Source organism: Manis javanica, chromosome 1, assembly GCF_040802235.1.
Source record: "Manis javanica isolate MJ-LG chromosome 1, MJ_LKY, whole genome shotgun sequence".
NCBI lineage: Eukaryota > Metazoa > Chordata > Mammalia > Pholidota > Manidae > Manis > Manis javanica.
Window position 1 is genome coordinate 124,608,735 of NC_133156.1, and position 21,692 is coordinate 124,630,426.

Sequence of the window (21,692 nt, forward strand, 5' to 3'; positions counted from 1 at the left end):
ATGAAATCAGAGTTAATATTTGTTTGAGATAGAAAGAAGGATGAATTGTATAAATGAGGGCTCAGTTGTTTTCAGTAACGAGGCTGCATCATAGGAGTATGAGATCTGGGTGAGCTGGGTTTGCTCTGTTCCTTGGTCTCAGAGTGTGAAGCCAACCCTGATCTCAGAACATTCAGAAAACAGAGTTGTGGATGGAGTTAATTCTCCATGATTGGGTGAATGAGTTAGAAAAAGGCTTCAGATTCAAGTTAAAAATCCTTTGTCAAGGACCTAATATGCACTGAGTCAAGACTTAGGTTGCATCATCTCAGGGTACATCACACACAGATCAAGGTATTTACATCATTTTTACCCTTGCAAGTCTCTGTGCTGTAGTCTCTGGAAGATGAAGATGAGGAAAATGAGGTTGGGGAAGGCTAGGAAGATTACCCAAGAGACCATTCAGCAAGTAAATGTTAGAAGCAAGATTCAAAACCATTTCTGATCCTTATGGTATCAATAACATTGATGTTGTGATTGTTGTTGAGCACACACACACACTCAATGTGTTTGAGCTCTTGTAGTGATGGGACTCCTGTTCTCCCTGACTGAGCCTTCATTAAGAAGGATAGAACTGAGCTCACTGATCAAGAAAATCAGAGATGAACGGCCCAAGGAACCAGAAAATACAGAGTAAATATTTAGTGGGAATTGAAATTGAAAGTGATACAGTAAGGTTGGACTTGTTAACAAGACCAGGTTATACAACAAGAGGTTAGACAGTCCCTATTCTTCCCTTCTTCCTGTGAAATTAATGTCATTTCTGTCTGTATAGCGGGATTGTGGTGTCAGTGCTATCTACTGATTCACAGGATTATTATCATTTCACATTATTAAAATCAATGTTATATACAATTTTAGGAGAATAACTTATGTGCTAATGTAAAATTGAACTTGTGCTCACTTAAATGGTTATAAAGAAAATTCATTCTTTGTCAGTGAAGACTGCTTATGCAGAACTTTGAATCTCTTTTAAATAATGTGATTACATATTCAGCGCCTTGAGTATTTTTGACTTTAAGTTTAGATATAACAGAATGTATTGCATTTTTTGTCATAGGTCATTACAGGAAGCTAAGTCTTCAGTTGTTTTCTTTATACCCTAACTAAACTATTTTGGAGGAAGAAAAATCTTGTATGAACTAAATTAACAATATAACCATATAGGGCTCCATTTTACAATCTAGTTATTAAATGGAGAATATGATGAGCTACATCATTGTTTTGGTTTGAGGGTTTTTTTTGGACATAAGGAAACCTACTCATTGCTTATTACAAGGCATAATTTCCACTCAAGATGATCAAGTTTAAGGGAATAGTTATTAAATGTACAGATTCTTAATTGATCTCTCACTGCTGACATCCAATAAGATTTACCAAGTATTTACAGCTACATGGTGACATTCTCATTGCTACGTGGGGAAAGGGACTCAGAATCCTCTGGAAGTAACATTTTGAATTTGTTCCTCATATGTTTTGGAATGTAATTGATTTCTATCTAATGTCCTTTTCAAGTAAATATTTCCAGGTGAACAGCTAACTTAGTGCTGTGGCAACATATTGGTTGACTGACATTCCTAATTAACTGTAATTTCTTTGGGGACAGTGTTCCATGAGTAGGAGAAAGGGTCAAAGGGCAAGCCAAATTAAAAGCAGTGTCATTTTTCTTTAATTTCCAAGGGAAGGTCAAGGTTGTATAGATTCATCCTCATCTCATATTTTCTGTATGTGCAGTGTTACATCATGACCACTGCTCTTAAAAGGATAACCCTATTCTAACCCTCTCCACAAAACATAGTACTGTATCTTATGTCAAAGAAAGATCCAGCCCGGAGATATTTGTATCAGACCCTAGGCCCACAGAGCTGTAAGATAAGGAATTTGTGTCGTTTTAAGTCCCTAAATGTGTGGTAATTTAGTATACAGGTATAGAAAACAAGTACAGTTCATATAGTTTATAATCTGCATTTCACTTGTTAGTCTTTTCATACACTTAAGGGCCACTTGTATTTTTTTCTATTATTCCAGCAATTGGTTTACAGACTTAATAATGAATATGTCACTCAAGATCAATGGTTTGAGTTTTTTATTGCCCAGGAGACTTTGTCAGTTGGGGTCCCCTGCAGAAAACAGGTGGTGCACCCAAACTGAATACCTTGACTACTTTCAAAGGTGTGGGTAGGGTTTAGGAAAACCAAGAAAGGTATTCATTACCCCAGCCCATTAATAGTGGAGGGCAGGGGTAGGGGGAATGAGTCTAGTATCCCTAGACCTGAAGAAGTAAACAGAATGAGCAGTTATCCAAAGTGATAGTGCCCCCATCTCCCAGATTCAACTGGAAGCCACAGCAATCCATATTGCCAGTTTCCCAGGATTCAGAGCAGTTGCAGAATGGATCTGGAGCAACAAACAGAAGTGTAACATAGGGAAGGAGGAGATGAAAATCAATAAAATAAGTAGTGGTTAGACTTCTAGCAAGCCAAACTAGATTGCAGCTCTGTGTCCTGACTCAAGAAAGGAAGGAAGCTAGCATTGATTGAGTGCAGTTCCAGTTACTGCTGCTATGTAACAAATCAACCTGAATTTAGTGTAGTAAAACCACCATCATTTTATTATGCTCATGGATTCTATAGGTCAGAAATTCAGGTAGGATACAGGGGCAATTGTGTGGCTAGACTCCATGAAGTTTGGCACCTCAGCTAGGAAGGCTCACATGGCTGGGGACTGGAATCATCCGGAGGCTCCTTTGCTCATTTGCAGGCACCTGGGCTGGATCATGCATAGGGTGAGCTCACCCAGGGCTGTCCACTGGAGCACCTATACCTGGTCTCAGCAAGAGTGTGGGCTTCTTGAATGTCTTGAGAGTGGAGATCCAAAAAAATCACACAGAAGCTGCATGGTCTTTCATGACCTAGCCTCTGAACTCACATGTCATTTTTTTATTTGTTCCCAGGCCAGGGAAGCTAGATTCCATGTCATGGAGAAGGTTTGGCATGGTCACACTGTAGAAGAGCATACCAGATGAGAGATTATTATTACACCTCTCTCTGGAAATACAGTTTGGGCCATATACACATTAACTAAGGCAATATGAACCAATGTTTTGAAACATTCTGACAACAGTTCCAACAAACTATTTCTAAGTTAACCATAAATTATATGAACCAGAACCCTCATTATCCAATGGCTTCCAGTCATTAAACTTAACTTTGTCTTCTCTTCATGCATCATAGATTTTTAAGTGTAGAAGACGTTTCCAGACATCAAGTAGTTCAGTATCGTCCCCTTGAACAATCTGAATGGCATTATTCCCATTTGGATTTTATTTGTTTTGTTTATTTAGCTAGAAATAGACAATAATTGAAATTATAGATTAAATTTTACTCAATGAACACAAAAACTCCAGAACTGAGGAGGAAACACCTGGCCAGGTATGGTAATCCTATAACACAGGAGAAGTCAGTCTTCAGAGTTGGGACTCCATGTTAGAAGATTTGGGCTTAGCTTGTATCTATCATGTGAGAACTCTAATGACCTTTAATTCCAACAGAAAAACTCTGACATGTCATTATTAGATCCTGTCACTCCCTCTGCTTCTCTTGCTCACATTACTGACCTAGTTTCAAAGGCAGACATTATCAATCCCTGCTATCAAAAGCCTCTACTTTAAAAATCATAACCTCTCAAACTTCACATTATTTTGAATTTTATTCCTGTCTGTCCGTTTATTAACCCTGACTAATGTATAGGTCCCTGTTCTTTGATTAAATTAATAATGTGGCAATTGTGTTAGAACACCTGGTGATGATATCTGCTTTCATTATTTAAATGTCACTTTGTTTTTTATTTGGCGTATAGGTTATAGATGTCAGTCATGTATCCATAGCTAGATTATACTCTATACATTGGATTATATGTTCATCCATCTATAGTATTTTCTAAGCAAGACCTCTTCGCCCATTGCCAGTTGCAACGTGGGTAGATAAGAGTCTCCGTTCCTCATCCCCACTTTAAAAACCAATCCTCATCCCCACTTTAAAAACCAAATAACCTTGTGAACGGCTTTTCGATCAGTCATCAGCATGATCACTTGACATGACCAGAGGCCTCACTTGACGTGACCGGAGGCCTCACCTGACACCGAGCATGAGGGCTCAGCAATCCTTTCTGCCCGCCCCCCAGGGATCCGCCGCCAGACTGCCCATTGCGTGAAGAAGGGCCACGGGATGGTGAAGGCTACATTTTGTGACCCAGAAACGCAGCCCAATGGGAGACAGAAGAAGTGCCATGAAAAGGATTGCCCACCCAGGTAACCTCTGATAAGAGCTGGGCTCTGTGTATCTGCTTAGAGTGATGTCTGATTTAATAGTAATCCAATCAAGCTGGGCTCTGTGTATCTGCTTAGAGTGATGTCTGATTTAATAGTAATCCAATCTGAGTAACAAAGGAGGGCCGTGTGACTTTGTTATTAGAATAAATATAGGCAAACTGCTCCAGGTTCCTATGGCTGTGCTGTCGGAGCCCGTGACAAGCTGTGAGCCAGGACATTTTCTCCCCAGAGTGTAGTATTTCTTAGAAAGCTGGAGTGTTCTGTGTTTAATTATTTGGAAAGACTAAGTCCCAAGGCATTGTTTAAGAGAATGCTGTGTAGGTCACCCCAAAGTTCTTTGGCTGATGGGTGTGGCTTTTCTAAGAGCACTTCATACAGTGCAGGGCAGCTTCCAGTCACCGCGTCGACGCCATCAGATCACAGCACCCGTTTGGTTTGTACTTCAGGCTGGGGGCAGAGTGGACTTAGTGGGCTTTCTCTGTCAGCACTGCTGGAGAATTCTTTGTTGTGGAGACAGGAAACCACCCTTGGATGGGGGGAGGGAGAGACGGAGAAGATGAAGGGGGAGGAAGAGGATGAAAAGGAGAAGGGGAAGAGAGAGAAAGGAGAAGAGAGGGAGCAGGAGAGAGAGAGAAAGAAGGAAGGCAGGCAAGGAAGAAAGAATTAACTCTGGGGGCTGCCATTATTCTCCAGGGACCTTACCCAGGGGTGTATTTAGGTTACATATTCCATCAGGCATTGATTCTAGTCCTAAGAAGACACACTAAGACGAGTTTAGTTAAACAGGAGCAGACAGTTGATACCACAAACATGCATCAGACTGAATTTTAGAGAAGAATGTGTGATAAATGCCTTTTACCTTTTATGTAAAAAATAAGTCCAGAAACTTAGCTAAGGCAAGCAGTGTCAGCCTCCAGTAGGTTCAGACAGGCAGGACCCAGAGGCCAGGCTGTTCTCATCTCAAAGTCAGGTTTGTTCTCTGTCCAGTTTGGTGGCCTCTTATGGGTAAGAAGTGGGCTGTGAGGTCCAGAGCTGGACTTGGCGTCTGTTGAGGCAGGTCAGAGGTACTGCAATGGACCAGTTACACAGCCCCTCTCAAACAGTCCCAATGAGCCCTGGCAGTTAGGATGGAAATGCTGATGGCTGCAGGCAGGAGCTGGGTCGTGCCAGCCAGTGCAAGTGCGGCACCCAGCGCCCAGGTTTTCTTGGGAGCTGATGGGCACTCCTGCAGCTGCGGCTTCTGCCATTTCACATCACCACACTTCAAGGAGGAAAGCAGCCTGTCCTTCTCCCCAGCTGCTGCTGTTGTGCTGGAGTCATAACTCCCTTAAGTTCCCTCCAAACAATTTGAAGATCATACTTAAGGAAGAAGAGCAAAGCATAAGCAATTTGACCTGTCATTTTAAATCTCTGTCTTTTGGGAGCACTGTTTGCTTTGATTTAAGCTTTTCCCTCTGCTATCCATTGGTCTGAGTTTCTTTGAGGCTGTTTCTATATATGATTAATGCCTGGGCCCCAACTTGTGGTCATTAAGGATCATCAGAATTAGTAGATCTAGCCTAAACTGACCCAGTTCAGACCTCAAACTAAAGACACAGCCTTCAGTAAGAAATATTAATGATCCCAATCATGTTTTTTAACATCGAAAGTAAACTGTTTACCCTTGTTTTTGGTTTTATACCCAAGGTGATACATATAAGACATACATACATACTTACATAAACCCTTCTATGTTTAAAATTTACAATACATGTATTTAGAGTAGAGGATTATCTGACTTTAGCTAGCTAATTTTACTGAAATTTTATTTTTAAATTTTATTTTTCCCCATGGTGTCTGTGTGTGTGTGTGTGTGTGTGTGTGTGTGTGTGTGTGTGTGTGTGTGTGTGTGTATTCCTTTCTCTGGATCTGTATTTGTTTACTTAATGCATCTAGACTAAAATTTGGACTAAAACCTTTGTGAAAAGTAATGGTTAGCAGAATAACCTATAGTGTTTCTGTTAATGCAGTCCATTTTTTGTTGAAATCGATAAGGATCTCTAACTTCATTAGAGATTTTGACCCCTCAATATGTTAATTAAAAACAAAACCTAACAGGTACAATTTCTGAAAATAAATTCTGAAGTAAGATATGATAAGTTAAATAGAATTCCATGAAATACTCTGACATAATGGTCAACTACAAAAGTCTTTATTATGATGGCATTTCACTTCCCAAAATAATTATGAAATAGTCTTTCATAGAGGGTATCTATTATCTTTAGGTGGCTTATGAGCAGATAAGAGTTCAGAGAAATTGGATGCCATGACAGAGGGTAAAGCATGGAGAGGATACTAACAATTTTTAAGAACCCACTATTTTCTTTTTTTTCTTTGTTTGCTTTTTTATTTAAGGTTGATGAACCTACACTGACACATCATAATCACTTAAAGTCCATAGGTTACCTTAGGGTTCACTCTTGGTATTGGACATTCAATAGGTTTTGACAAATGTATAATGACATATATCCATCACTGTATCATACAGAGTATTTTCACTGCCTTGAAAGTCTTCTGTGCTCTGCCTATTCATCTTCCCCCACCTCTACCCCCTGCTAACCACTGATCTGTTTGCTGTCTCCATAGTTTTGCCTTTTCCAGAATGTCATATAGTTGGACTCACACAGTATGTAGCCTTTTCAGCGTGGCTTCTTTCACTTAGGAAGATGCATTTAATTTTCTTCCATGTCTTTCCATGGCTTGATAGCTCATTTCTTTTTAGTGTTGAATAATATTGCATTGTCTAGATGTACCACAGTTTATCCATTCACCTGTTAAAGGACATCTAGTTGCTTCCAAGTTTTGACAGTTATGCATAAAGCTGCTATAAATTTCCATATTCAGCTTTTGACCTAAGTTTTCAACTCCTTTGGATCAATACCAAAGAGCTTGACTGCTGGATGAACAATCTACTCTTCTTCACGCCCTTTCCATATCACCCAATCATTTAGTCTTGTTAGCAACCCTGATTGATAGGTATGTTTATGTCATCATACAGATGAGGACACTAAAGTCTTCACAAAGCAAGGTCATACTACAAGTTACAGGTGGTAGAGTGTGGATTTGAACCCAGGTATGTCTGCTGAGAAGTCTGTGCTGGTGCTACCATATAACACTACTGCCCAGGACATCAGGACAAGCAGGTTTCAGTGCTAAAACCAGCAACCAAAGGTTTTAAATATTTCTCACACATTGAAACACAATGAAAATGTATAAACATGCAGAAAAATATGAATCTAAAGCTAAATCAAGTATGCTAACTAACAAAGGGATTAAAGAAATTAAGTTAATTTGCTTTTAAGAATCACTCAACAGTATAATGGTGATTGCTCTGTTGATATTGTTTTTGCAAGCTTAGTCCAGTGGTTTCCTGTGTATGAACTTAAAGTTGCAACATTTTCCTCTGTCACCTAATTTTCATATCTGAAAAGTTCATACCCATCATTCAGAACTATCATTTCCTCCTCCCAAAATGATTTCATGTGCAAGATTTAATCTCTTTTATTTCTTGGCACTGTCCTTCATTAGTAATTTGTTTCTACATCAAATTTGGACATTATATGTTCCTCTCCAAATGAGTATTTGTGAGATATTTTCTTAAAAGTTTATAATCCAAATATAGCCTGACAATCTAAACATAAGAAACATGTATTACATTGTCAGTGGCTTTCAGGATGAAAATTTTGTATAGCACATTCCAGGATAGAGTAGCCTGTCAAGACAGAAATTCTTTGGAATTAAACTGTGTGCAATTCCAGAAAGAGGTCATTTGAGCTTCTACTCTCTATTGACTTCTCTCTGAACTTTGGTTCATAGCAAAGCAGGGCTCTGCTAGGCTACAGTCGTAATGGTGCCCAACACACCCAAATGTTCAATAAACTTCCAATAGCAATTCGTACACCCTGGCAGCTGCATATAGGTTTTAATGCAAAAAGAATGGCTCATGATTTAAATCAAGGTTTTCAACCTTGGTGCTATAGCCACTTTGGGCTGGATAATTCTTTGTTGTGAGGGTGTCCTGTCTGTTGTAGAATATTTAGCCACATCCTTGTCCTCTACTGACGAGATGCTAGTAGTACATCCCAACCCCTTTTGTGACAGCCAGAAATGTCTTCAAACATCCCCAAATGTCCCTGAGGAAGGGACTGTGGGAATCTCAATGGATTGAGAACCCTGATCTAAAGGAAAGAAATGGGGTCATTAAGACTGGAAAATGTCTATGGCAGTGGAGAGAGGAGTGAGCATGGTGTGTGGGAAGACAAGAAAGCTAGAGAGAATGAGGTGGTACCAACATAGAGACACTGTGTATAAAGGGCAAGGAAACAATGGCATGTATATTGTAATAATGGTGGTTATATTGGAATTGGAATGTAAATGCTATTTGGGAAAAGATTATAAAGAAAACAGTAATTACTTTTACACTGCAACTGGTTGATAAGATTGACCAAAGTACAGGGCATAAAGAACAATACAGGACAGTGCATGATCAATTCTCCAGTTGTGTGTTAGGAGTATTAGGTATCATCAGCATTCTGGGAAGAATAAAATCAATGGCAAAAACAGAAAAAATCAGATTAGGTAGTTGTTGATTCTGTGCTGATTAAACCAGAGAGGTTGTCTTGTGGGGGTGAATTAATGGGTCTTCTTGGCATGTTACATTGCCATTCTCACCAATTACTCAGAGCATTTTAACAATCTTCTGTTATAAGTCTCCGATAAATATGAAATCTCCTATATAGGCAAAAACAGTATTCTATTATATATCTGCTGGAGGAGGGAGGATTATGGCAGACACCAAGAAGAATGAGGTAGACAGCAGGAAATATCTTAGCAATGGCTTCTGTGCCCTGAGCCTGTAAGACCTTTTCAGGGACAGAAAGAAGACAGTTTTCCTTGTAAACTAATGACAAATATGTGCAAAATGTCTCCAGGGGAAATTCCAGAATGAAAAAACAAGGGGGTCCATTAGCACTTTGTGGTAATGCAGCTGAGAGCCCTGTTGCAAGTAATTACATAAATTTACACTTTCAGCCACTCAGATTAAGGCCCTTCCAGGGTGACATATTATTTAATAGTGTAACCTCCTTGGAAATGTCAAAGTTTGGATAAAGTAATTAGATTAATACAACGGGCATTCATTTTATGCCACATCGCATGTTTCCTTATTAGCTCTTTATCCACACAAGACAGCCAGATAGTAAACACTAAAGAATAAATAATCTTAATTACTTACTAACTGAAGAATATAATAGAATTGAGAGTAGCTTTCTTCTAATATTTTTAACCTGAGATTAAAAGTGTGAGAATCCAAAGAAGTTCTATCCAAATAAATCCAATGTTTAGCAAATATAAATCATAATATAAAGTTTTCTCTTCTTCAAATTCAACACTATCTCAAGGTCGGTAGTCTTGCTTAAATTCAAGAATGAATGACTTTACATGTTGTACTGTTTTCCCATGAAATACAGAAATAATTCCACTTTATTGGTGTGTGGAGCGATGAAGAAGGCTGGACTTTCCAACAATGGACACGGGGTCAAGGCACTTATTCTGCTGTTTGTGTTGGGGAAGATTTACGCAATGTTGGAGAAGATAAGAAAGGACTCCCATGAGGGCTTCCTGCCACTTTCAAAAGCTATTGCTGTGTAACCACTGAGCCCTCATCCTAGAATCTTGAATAAATCTTCCATGGTAATGGAGTAGAAAAAGAGAATACATAACTCATTTTTCCACAGAGAATCCAGATTGTTAATTTAGCCAAGAGTTTCAACTTCTCAATTTATCAAGAAAAACTGATACGTAAAAAATTATCTTAAGTTTCTTCTTTTTCTATTCCTTTTTTATCAAAGGGTCCAGTGAAAATATTAATAGATAAACTGAAGGAGGCAGGGGGAATGAAGGCCATGCTCATGATTGATCACACCCTAAATAATTGAAAAATGAGTAAATATTTAAGTATCTGCTTTATATTGGAATACAAAAACATTCAATTAAGAGCTAGGAGGCCTAGACTCTAATTCGATTTTTTTACTCAATAGCAACAGTGAAAATAACAATAAATTATAACAAATGGTTGATTCTTTTTTTGTTGCTGAAATATAGTTGATATATAACATTATATGGATTTCAGGTATACAGCAGAAGTGATTTGACGGTTACGTGCATACTAAATGCTCACCACCATAAGTGTAGTTACCATTTGTCACCATATGTTGTTACAACATTATTGATTATATTCCCTACACTGTACTTTAATCCTTGTGACTTACTTATTTTATATTTAGAAGTTTTACCTTTTTCCCCTTGCCCTATTTCATCCATCCCCCCATGCCCCTTCCCTATGACAACCACCAGTCTGTTCTCTGCCTTATGAGTCTTTTTCTATTTTGTTTGTTGGTTGTTTTGGGGGTGTTTTTTAAATTCCACATAAAGTGAAATCACATTGTATTTCCCTTTCTCTGTCTGACACAATTCACTTTGCATAATACCCTTTAGGTCCATTCATGTTTTACAAATGGCAAGGTTTCATTCTTTCTTTTTTTAAGGCTGAGTAACATTCCATTATGTATGTACCACATGTTCTCTATCCAGTCATCTATTAGATAATTCATCTAATGTCTTCTGCTGGGCATCAGGTTGCTTCCATATCTTGGCTATTGTAAATGGTGTGGCAATAAACATGGGAGTATATATATCTTTTCTAATTAGTGTATTTGTTTTCTTCAGGTGAATTCCCAGAAGTGAAATCGCTGAGTCATATACTATTTCTATTTTCAGTGTTTTGAGAAACGTCCATACCACTTTCCACAGTTGGAATTTCCATGTCCACCAATAGCATATGAGCGTTCTCCACATCCTTTCCAACACTTTTTTTAATTAGCCATCCTGACTGGTGTGAAGTGACATTGTGTTTTTGCTTTGTATTTCCCTATTGATTAGGGATGTTGAGTATGTTTTCATGTGTTTGTTGGCCATCTGTATGTTTTCTTTGGCAAAATGTCTCTTTGTTCATTTTTTAATCAGATTATTTGGAAGTGGGAGGGAGTTGGTGTTGAGTTGTATGTATTCTTTATATATTTTGGATGTTAACGTCTTTTGGATAAATCACTTGCAGATATCGTCTCCCATACAGTAGACTGCCTTTTGTCTTATTGATGGTGTCCTTTGTTGAGCAGAAGCTTTTTAGTTTGATGTAGTCCCACTTCTTTATTTTTGCTTTTGTTTCCCTTGCCTGGGAAGACAGATCCAGAAAAAAATTTCTAATGCTGATGTACAAATGGTTGAGTTCTTATTATGTATTTAGGCTGTCTACCATGCTTTATACATAAATTGGTATTTTGCTTAATCCACAGCATTCATATCAAGTCAGTATTGTTAGACCCATTTAACAGATGAGGTAAGTAAGGCTGAACTTGCTTGAAGTGCAACAACAGAAAACTAAACTGCTGTTTTCTTGACTGAAAAGAGGGTATTTTTTCTTCACTCAAAACATCCTTGTTTGATGTTGTACTTTTCTACTTATTTACTTATTTACATCAAGTTCTCTGCCAGGCTCTGGAGCTGTGATTAACAAGCCAACAATGGTCCTGTCTGCAGACATCTGTGCTTCGGTGCCTGGTTTCTCCTTCCTGGAGTTGAATTGAATGTGTGTGTGTGTCCCTCTTCTGGTGATCTTCTCTCATATTTCCATGCGTGTCTGCAGGTGGTGGGCAGGGGAATGGGAAGCATGTTCAGCGACATGTGGTCCCCGTGGAGAGAAGAAACGAACGGTGCTATGCATCCAGACCACAGACTCGGATGAGCAGGCTCTCCCAGCTAGAGACTGCCAGCACCTGCTGAAGCCCAAAACCCTCATTTCCTGCAACAGAGACATCTTGTGTCCATCGGACTGGACAGTAGGCAACTGGAGTGAGGTGAGCTCAGGGGTTAAAAGGAAACTGGCATATTCATGCTTCATCGGCCCCCCCACCCATTTCTCCTCATTAACCAACCCAAAGTGACCCTGGAGCAAGCTGCGCAATGGCCAGAGTCTATCAGCTCTAGTCTGTTGCCTGCATTTCACACTGCCTAGTATCCTGTCTTGCTTGTTTTCCATTCTTATAGGATCTTTCTCTAACACGTCCAAATGGTCATATGCCTGCCAGGGAGGTATTTGATCTGGATCCCACTCACACAGATTCACAATACCTAATTAATACATAACTAGGATTTTTTCTGACCTGTTGTTAAATCATTGGTAGCAAATCAGGGCTCCCCCACCCACCTCAAGAGTCAGTTTGTTCAGCATTTGCCCATAGTTATGTTTCACTGGAACTACTGTAGTTAACAAAAACCCAAGGCACATCACCCTAATGGTGGAATGACAGGCATACTTGACACTTGACGAAGCCCCTCAAACCATCCAGCTATTCAGCATGTGTCAAGACCAGATCTGGCCACAGTTTACATGTCTGCTATTATTAGCCAAATATGTGTTGTATTTTCCCCAAATTAATCTGGTCTAATTCTCTGAGTATAATTAGAAATTAGGGAGCTAGAAGGTCATGAAAAACTCTCAGGCTTCAATTTTCCTTTGGTCGCCATGGAACCTGGTACTGTCAAGCCTTTTGCTCCTGGGTTTGACTGGAGGAAGAGAGGGTGTTTTTCATCCAGGGGTCCTGGCATCTCCAGGGACCTCACTCAGCTTCCCTAACACATTTCAACCAGTGACATAAAGGACAACTAGAAAGTGAATGATTTTTTTTTAAGCCACACAGGCCAGAGTTTATAAATGGATACTGCCTGCTTATGAGCTTCTATGGGAAGCCACGTGCTCTCCATCATAATGCCACCACTGACCAGAATGTCTAAGGAGCTTCTCTTAGGGTTCACCTTCAGAGAAATGGAAAATATTTGATTCAGGAGAATGCCACAGAAACTCAGCTAGTATTAAGTCTGATAGATAAAGGAGCAATGTGATCAATTTGGATAACACTTTTGTGTTTAAAAAGTGATGTCTGATTACAAAAAAATGAGATAGTTTTTTATAGCATATAAGCATACTCTGAAAGTATTATATAAAGAATTCAAAAATTTGTATAAGCAAAGGTACCATCTCTAAAGATAACTATTTGAAAGCAGAAAATACTCATTTGATTTAGCCATTTTGATAACCTCATTTCCAAAACTATTACATTAGCTCATAGTCACAGTTTAGGTTTATTTAGCTTGTAATTCTGTGCAGAATACTCTCTTGGGCATCCAGATGAATTTTTTTGTTTTTAAACGGCAAGTATGATCCTTTTAAGAACACCCTGTCAAATGAGGAAGAGAGGTCCAAATAAAGACAGAAATATACATGTGAAGAAAACATACCTAATCAAGTACTGACATATGCAGTGATACATGTCCACGTATCTGCAACAGGGCAGAATATTCCCCTGCTATTCCTGGAAGGGGACAGGGGTAGCCTGTAGCCTGACCTGTTAGTCCACTGCCAGCCTACATTGCTGTAAATTACAGTGTTGCCAAAATAAGGCTGAATGGGGTACTGTGACTATTCCATTAAATGTATTTACCAAAAATATTTTGGCTGCATCTGAAGCAGTTAATAATTCTTGTCTTGTAGAATTTACTAATTGCCAGAATCTTCTTCTTTTTAAAAGGATGGCAATTGCGTATTTAGCTGAGGAGTTGTTCTTATTGTATTCATGTTTATGAGGAGCAGAATGATGTGCCTTAACTGGAGAACAAGGAACCAAGAAGTTGGCACGTGTTTGTGTTCTACATCCAGGCATTGCTTAGTGTGTTGACAGCTGACCCAGAATCCAGTTTCCAGTTTCCATAGGTGGAGCTCAGCAGAAAGGCTAAGCGGCTGTCTTTATTCAGGTGATGTTGTCAGGAGAGTTGACTTTAGTTAAAACAGCATCAGAGTATTCATCAAATGGGTCTCCTTTCCTCCCTCTGCTGTCTTGCTAATGTCTGTGCACATTAACCCTCTAATGAGCTTTATTGGAATGTGAAGAAATGTCCTTGTCACTCTAAGTATGCCCAGATGCTTTCTTAAGGAAGATGATAGAGCAGTTCTTGCTATACTTTGTATTTATGGTCTGAATTTTGTCTTGAGATCGACATTAATTGATGCAGGGGGTGTTCCAGCAATACCTTGTCACTTGGTCTGCATGGGGCTGTTTGGGTCACCCTGGATGAGTCTGAAGCCATAAGGTGACTGAACCAAAATAATCAAGAACTGCAGGGCTCCTAGACTCATGTAGAATGGTCCTCCCTGGGCTGATCGAGGAGGGAAGAAGGAGAAAAGGCAAATCCATGAGCTGCCCTTTCCTGTAAGACACCTCTGCCCACCCGAACAATGAAAGACAGTGGCTCAGGTATGCCAGACTGGCACACTCATCCTGACCCAGCAGAGGGCTGCACGGGGACCTAATGAGAACCAGAGGCTACCCCAGGAGGGCTTTTCTGCCCCCTATAACCAGTGCACTCCCTGCTCAACTCACTCTCTGAATACCTGACTCCTACCCCCATCTCAAGTTTCAACAGGAATCTTACCCTGGTTTTGCTTAACCTACTTTCTGGGTTTGGAGAGTAAGGAAGGAGGACTCTATTGTAAACCAAAAAAGTATTATTAAAAGTTCCTGTGGCTCTCACTTTTACACCACTTCTGTGACATGCCTTGTGAGAGGCAACATGGTCTTTGGGGCATGGATCCCCAGGTTCAAACCCTTGTTCTGCCACTTATTAGATATACCAATTTACCTCTTTTTGGTTACTTTCAGTTTTCTGTGGCTTGTTTTCTCCATCCATAAAATGGGGATACCAGTAGTACTTAGACTCAAGGGAAGTTATAAGAATTAAATGAGCTAATATTACTAAAGGTCTTACTAGAACAAAACCTGGTACACAGCAAGCTCTCTACATATAATCATTTACTAGTAAAGTGAATAGATGGTGATAACAATAATGTCATCCATCATTTGCTAAGTGTTTTCCACACGTATAGTTTTTCTCATGTAACATTTAAAATAACTCCATGAGGGTGATATTAACTCATCAGTTCCCCTGTTTCTCTTGGCAATTAGACTAATAGATTGATATAAGGGTAGTTATTTTTTCTAGGTTTTCCAACCCTGGCAAGCCCTCACATATGGTCTTTCACTAGATTTAAACCTATCTGTTTAAGTATTAATGTTAAGCCTTTTCTCATTTAGAAAGACAGCATTATTTTAAGGCTGTAAAGTAATTCATATAAGCCTTTTACATAGTGCCTGGCAAACAGTAATCTTTACTAAATGGTAATTTTATTATAAAAGTTACTGAAGTGTACTAAAGTTACTGAATGGTAACTTCACTATCAGGCAAGGAGACAAGGTCTATTTTCCATGTTACTCTGGTTTTGAAAGGCTTTTCCAAAAAATGGCACCCATACATCCTGGCAGAATTGATCTGTGGCCCCCCTGCATTTTCATCTAACTCCCACCCCAAGCTGAGGGCCACGTGATGCACGGAGCACTGTACACACAGGGCTTAGGACCTGCATGCTTTTTAAGGGCCTTCAGAAGTGTTTGAGGCCTGAATAAAAAGCTAATGTGTTGTTCCATAAAAACAAAAGGACTGTCCAAAATCAGAAATCAATGTTTAAATACCTGTTAATAACAAATACTTATTGGGCATTTAGTATGTATATTAAGTACCTTTATAGGTATTAAGACAGAACATCACAATGGCCTTATTAGCCCCATTTTACAGGTGAATAAACTGAGGCTTAGAGATGTTTAAAAACTTGTGCAAGGTCACACAGCCTCCAAGTGATGAAGCCAGGATTTGAATGCAGGGAGCAGAGCTTTTACTCTAAACACTCTCCCATACTGCATCTTGAACATCTGCAAAAGGTGCCAATGGGACAGCTCAGTGTTCATAAAAATGTATTCTGTTTGGAAACGATTTGTAGATGAAATTTTCTTACTTGGCTAGAATTCCAGATTATGCATAATGATTGCTGAGAAATCACAGCCACTCATAAATTAAATGAGATGACCAAATACTTTCAAAAGCAAAAGAATAAAAAGCCTTTCAAATGGGTTTTACAGAAAAAGATGACATTTCACTTGAGACTAGAGATTTTTTTTTTTTAGATAATTCTTTTTTATTGAAGGGTAGTTGACACACAGTATTACATTAGTTTCAGGTGTACAACACAGTGATTCAACATTTATATACATGATAATTCTAGGTACCAGCTATCACCATACCAAGTTGTTACAGTATTTTGACTATATTCCTTATGCTATACATTACATCCTGGTTACTTATTTATTTTACAATTGAAAGTGTGTACTTTTTTTTTTTTGTGAGGGCATCTCTCCTATTTATTGATCAAATGGTTGTTAACAACAATAAAATTCTGTATAGGGGACTCAATGCTCAATGCACAATCATTAATCCACCCCAAGCCTAATTCTCGTCAGTCTCCAATCTTCTGAAGCATAATGAACAAGTTCTTACATGGAGAACAAATTCTTACATAGTGAATAAGTTACATGGTGAACAGTACTATTTTTTTAAATATATTTGATGACATGTGAGGTGGAACCTCCAAAAGCAGACACCCCAGAGCCTATGAAGCTCTTTAATCTGCCCTTTCTGTCCCTGACAAAAGCATGCAAACAAATGAACACAACAATCAATTAAGCAAGTTCCTGAGAATCTGTTAAATGCAAAGCCATTTGTACAGGATTGGATGTGCCCAAGGGACCAGGGAGACTACATGCAAGTTTTCATAGACAAGCTCTCTTGGCTTTCTGACAGAAGGCTCTGCATCGAGTGAGAGCCAGTGGTGCATCTAATGCCTCATGAGAAGCAAGACAGACTCTCCTGTGAAGACTCCCCAGGATTTTCTGCAAACCAAAGACAGACCAAGAAGGGAGGCTAGGAGACAGTTCTGAGTTGCTTATCCTTGGTATTCCCCAGTTTCAGTTAAAGACCAAAGCACTCCTGTGGGGCTGGACACCTGACCCTTTCTCCTTTAACCTTGACCGCCTTCTCTTTCGGCATGGAATGTCCAAAAGGGCCACCATCTCAGTTCCTCTCAGGCTCAGCAGCCTGTGCCTTGCCAGATTTCCTGTAGAACATACACAGACACCCCTGTCTGAAACAACTACTAACAGAGAACTAGTTGGGGGCCATGTTGATTCTCTCCAGCATGTCTGATTCTTTTCTAAATTATCTAGGATACTGTGTTAGTTCCTTCAGGCTGCTGTACTACAAACTGGGTGGCTTAAACAATAGAAATATATTGTCTCACAGCTCTGGAAGATAGAAGTCCAAAATCAGCTGTCGGCAGGGTTTGTTCCTGATACAGGATGTAAGGGAGAATCCGTCCATGCCTCTGCTAGCAGCTGCTGGTCTGCTGGCAATCCCAGGTGTTCCTTGGCCTAGAGACATATCACCCTGATCTGTGCTTCCATCTTCATGTAGCATGTCCGGGTGTGTGTGTCTCTCTATCCAAAATTCACTACCTGAAAAGACAGTGGTCATATCGGATTTGGACCCACCCTAGTGACCTCATTTGAACTTGACTCTCTGTAAAATCCCATCCCTGAATAAGGCCGTATTCTGAGGGACAGGTGTAAGGGATGGGCAGGTTAGGACTCCAGTATGTCATTTTGGAGGGACACAATTCAGCCCATAACAGATACCTGTGTTTTAGCTTGCTTTCAAAACTGGTTTAAATGTAAGATCCAGTCATTTGTTTACAAATTCCAGATACTGTGCATTAAATGTTTGTATGCCCAAAGCTTTAGCTAGTTCTCTGCTCAACCTTTGAGCCCAATCTGATAAGCCCCAGCTGTGTTTCTGAATAAACTTTCTCTGGCCAGGTGTGAGTCCCGCTCCCCACAGGGCACCTTGGGTGGGTGGAGTTGACTAATTTAGCAGCAGACCTTTCTCATCCGGGCTCTCCCCCAGAGGCCTTGCTGTTGGAGTGATGGCAAGTGAGGGCAAAATAACTCCCAGGGAAGACATTAACAGATTGACAAGCTTCTCACCTGGTACAGAGTTAAAAATTATAAGGTAAGGGCATAAAATAATCATAGCAGAAATTGGTTTTAAGAATTCTGAAACTGCAGTTGAGATGAGTTCTAAGTGTGGCATTGTGTCCTGCATTTATCTCATCTGAAGGACTTGACAGCTCCTAAGGAGATAAACATGGTTGGAACACATACTGGAAGAAATGTAGGGCTGAATACAAAACAGTGGTACTTGTTCTGACATGACTGTGAGCAAAGCAACTTCATTGTTAGGCCCCGTATACTCAGTAGGTAGTTGTCAGTGTCCCACTGGCCACAGTATGCCCCCAGTTCTAGGAAGGCATCCGCCATTATTCGGAAGATTCTGTGTCTCCTGTGTAAGGGAGGCTGATGGGGATGAAAGGTAGGTGTGCTGGACACCTCCCAGACCCAGGTCTCCATTAAGGAAGTTTTGAGTTGCCATTTGGGAATGGAACCAATAGTCGTATATTATCCGCTTTTTCAAGAGAAATAAAGCCATGGAATTTTAATATGAAATCTGATTTTTGAATGTTGACCAGTAATTCAGTTTTTGTATTTTGCTTGTTTGCTTGTTTGTTTTAAGATTGAGCAGGCCAGAAAATACATGTCAGTGGGACAAATTTAGCCTGTAGGCTGGCACTGTAAAATTTCTATTCTAGAATAACCTTCACTTTTAAAAGATCAAAATCTAGTGTATTTTAACTAAACAACCAGCTAGGTAGCTATTATTTACTCCTGCTTTATCCTTTTAGGTTCAGCAAATTCACCCAGTTAATAGAATGATTTAATACTTGTAATTTATAAATTCTGAAAATGTATGTATCCATCTGCTAACCCTAGGAAATCTGAATCTAAAAAAAATCTAACAATAAACCAGTGAGATATGTGGGTCTCCACAGTATCCTCTAAACTTCACCCAGACAGCTGCTTACCTCATAGCTTCCTATAAGACAGGTCATTTTGTGCTCTACAAAGTAGTAGAAATCAGACTCCCCACCAAGCCCTTTGTAATTTTTAATATCAGCATCATTATTATAGCAGTGATGATAATAGTTTCCAATTACCCATAATCTTGTATATATTGTGCATTGTGTTAAAGCTATTGTCTTTTACAACAGCCTTGAAAGGGGGTATTAATTTCTTTCAATTTCTAGATGAGGAAGCTGAGGCTTTGTTGCTATATCAGGCATGGAGTAATAATGGTAGATGGGGCATTTATGCTATTTTTTACAGGTTTTGTAGCTCTTTTCCTTCATAGTTCAGTATGGGGTTGGAGGGCACATAACATATCTACATATTTTTGAATTTTTTTAATTATTGTGAAATTATACAGTAAAGTCTAACTTCTATATGGACATTACAAATATTTCAAGTCAAACAAACAAAAGGAATAAAGAGAAAGAAAACTCAGAGTTTCCTACTCTGTAGCTGTCTACGTGGACATTTCTTGGAAAGAAGAAGCCAAAGGGAGGTGCACCTGCTGATTGAGAACAGTTGGCATTAGAAGGGTTCTTGTTTATGAATCAGCTCTTGAAACCCAGTCTGCCTGAAGCAGCCAAAGTGGGTTGTGTTGAGACATACATCAAGGGAGTATTTGGTTGAACTGACACATTTTTACACAGTGGAGATTTGAAATCTCAAAGGGTTCCAATTAGAATGTAACGAGTAGAGAGCAATTCAGGTGACTAAATAGACAGAGCATATAAAGTATTTTCATACACAGGAACGGCAGAAATACTGTGCTGAACCAGTGGGGGAAAATACCTCCAGCCTGTCCCTTCCAGGCTTTAAAGTGAAGTGAGTCATGGAAGGTTCCAGAAAAGTCCATTTCCTCACTGATGGGCTGAGACCTTTTGCTGGTAGTTTCCATTGGATTGAAAATGAGTGTGCATTTCTTAGTCCATGAAGCACTGTTCCCACCAAAGACTGGTATTGTTGTATCAGAGCAAACTCACTCAGTCTATAGTAGCGCTTTTCAATCATCTCTTGGCATCTTGAATTCACAGTTCCGTTGGTTGACCCAGATCTGCTGCACATGTTCCTGGACTCACAGCGTCTCCTGCTTTTCAAAGGAGCTGATTTCACACAACTATCATACATCAGAGAGTGATTATGCTTGATTGGAACAAAAGAAAGGGGGAGTTTTCTACATCAGTATTATTTCCTACACAGAGGAAATTGAAAATAGGACTTGAGAAGGCAAGAAGCTTAAACTAAAAAAAAAAAAATTGCCTAAGCTCAAAGAAGATTTTCCCATTCTTGATTTGTGTCCAGGTTAAAACAGTCAATAAAGCACTGTGTCCCAAGAACTATCCTGGAATTCAATTGTGAATAAGAATCAGTTCAGGCCGTTGGGCAACTTTTCAGAAACCAAGAGTTTGGTCAAGTCAGTAACTGAACTCACAGTGGATGGCTCTTGTCCATTGTGTTGCACTAGGCTCAGGGTGGGGTGGGAAATAAATCTAATTCTTACTCTGCTGCTGACTTGCAGCCTTTCAAGCAAGTCCTGAGCCTCAGTCTCCTCTCTTTGGAAGATGGGCTAATAAATCCTGCCTTGTACATCTCACAGTGTTGTCATGAGTATCACACACAGTAACAGCTGTGAAACTCTTGGAAATCCACTGAACATTATGTTACAGTCCCTGTCCTCAAAAAACCTGCTTTCAGGTCAGGGATATAAGACAAACAAATATGACACAGCCAGGGAAGTCCCCTCATCGGTCCATGTTCAAATGCCAATTCTTTAGTGAGTGACTTCAGATGTCTTTGGAAAGGAAAGTTAAAAGTGGAGCTTTCCTGAGCATGGTAAAAGTATGGGTTTTTCAAAACATCTAGAAAAGTAGCACTATAAAGGAACTACATGGGGTTTGCAGCTGCTGAGACTGATGAAATATACTTTACCATGAATCCTGAGGAAGGCCTGTGCTGTTAGGGATTCCCCAAAAGGCAGTCTAGCTGCCGAGCTTTGGCATGCTCCATAGAGGGTGGAGCAAACTTGGGGAGGGGGGACCTGCCACAGCCACCACATGTATATTGGCACTAAGCTATGGGGCTCGCCTAACTCTTTGGGAGAGGTATCTCCCCATCCTTGGTTAGCTCCACCTTTAAATTTCAGAAGAGGTCCTGGATCTATGTACCTGTGTGAGTATGATGACTGTCTAGCTTTTAATCTGATTCTATCTGACCCACGCAAGTGAAAATGAGCTTATGGGCCTGGGTGAGACTATGTGAGTCATAACAGG

At 39.7% G+C, this 21,692-nt stretch overlaps 1 protein-coding gene across 2 annotated transcripts in view; it reads left to right on the plus strand.

Annotated features, from left to right (window-relative positions):
* The window catches only part of ADAMTS12 (ADAM metallopeptidase with thrombospondin type 1 motif 12), a 357,338-nt gene that overhangs the window by 292,866 nt on the left and 42,780 nt on the right, over positions 1 to 21,692 (plus strand). For both annotated transcript variants that reach the window (XM_073237370.1, XM_037001907.2), the window contains exons 17-18: positions 4,222 to 4,348; positions 12,111 to 12,321. In XM_073237370.1, the coding sequence (XP_073093471.1) occupies positions 4,222 to 4,348; positions 12,111 to 12,321 (338 nt within the window). The remainder of the gene's footprint in view (positions 1 to 4,221; positions 4,349 to 12,110; positions 12,322 to 21,692) is intronic.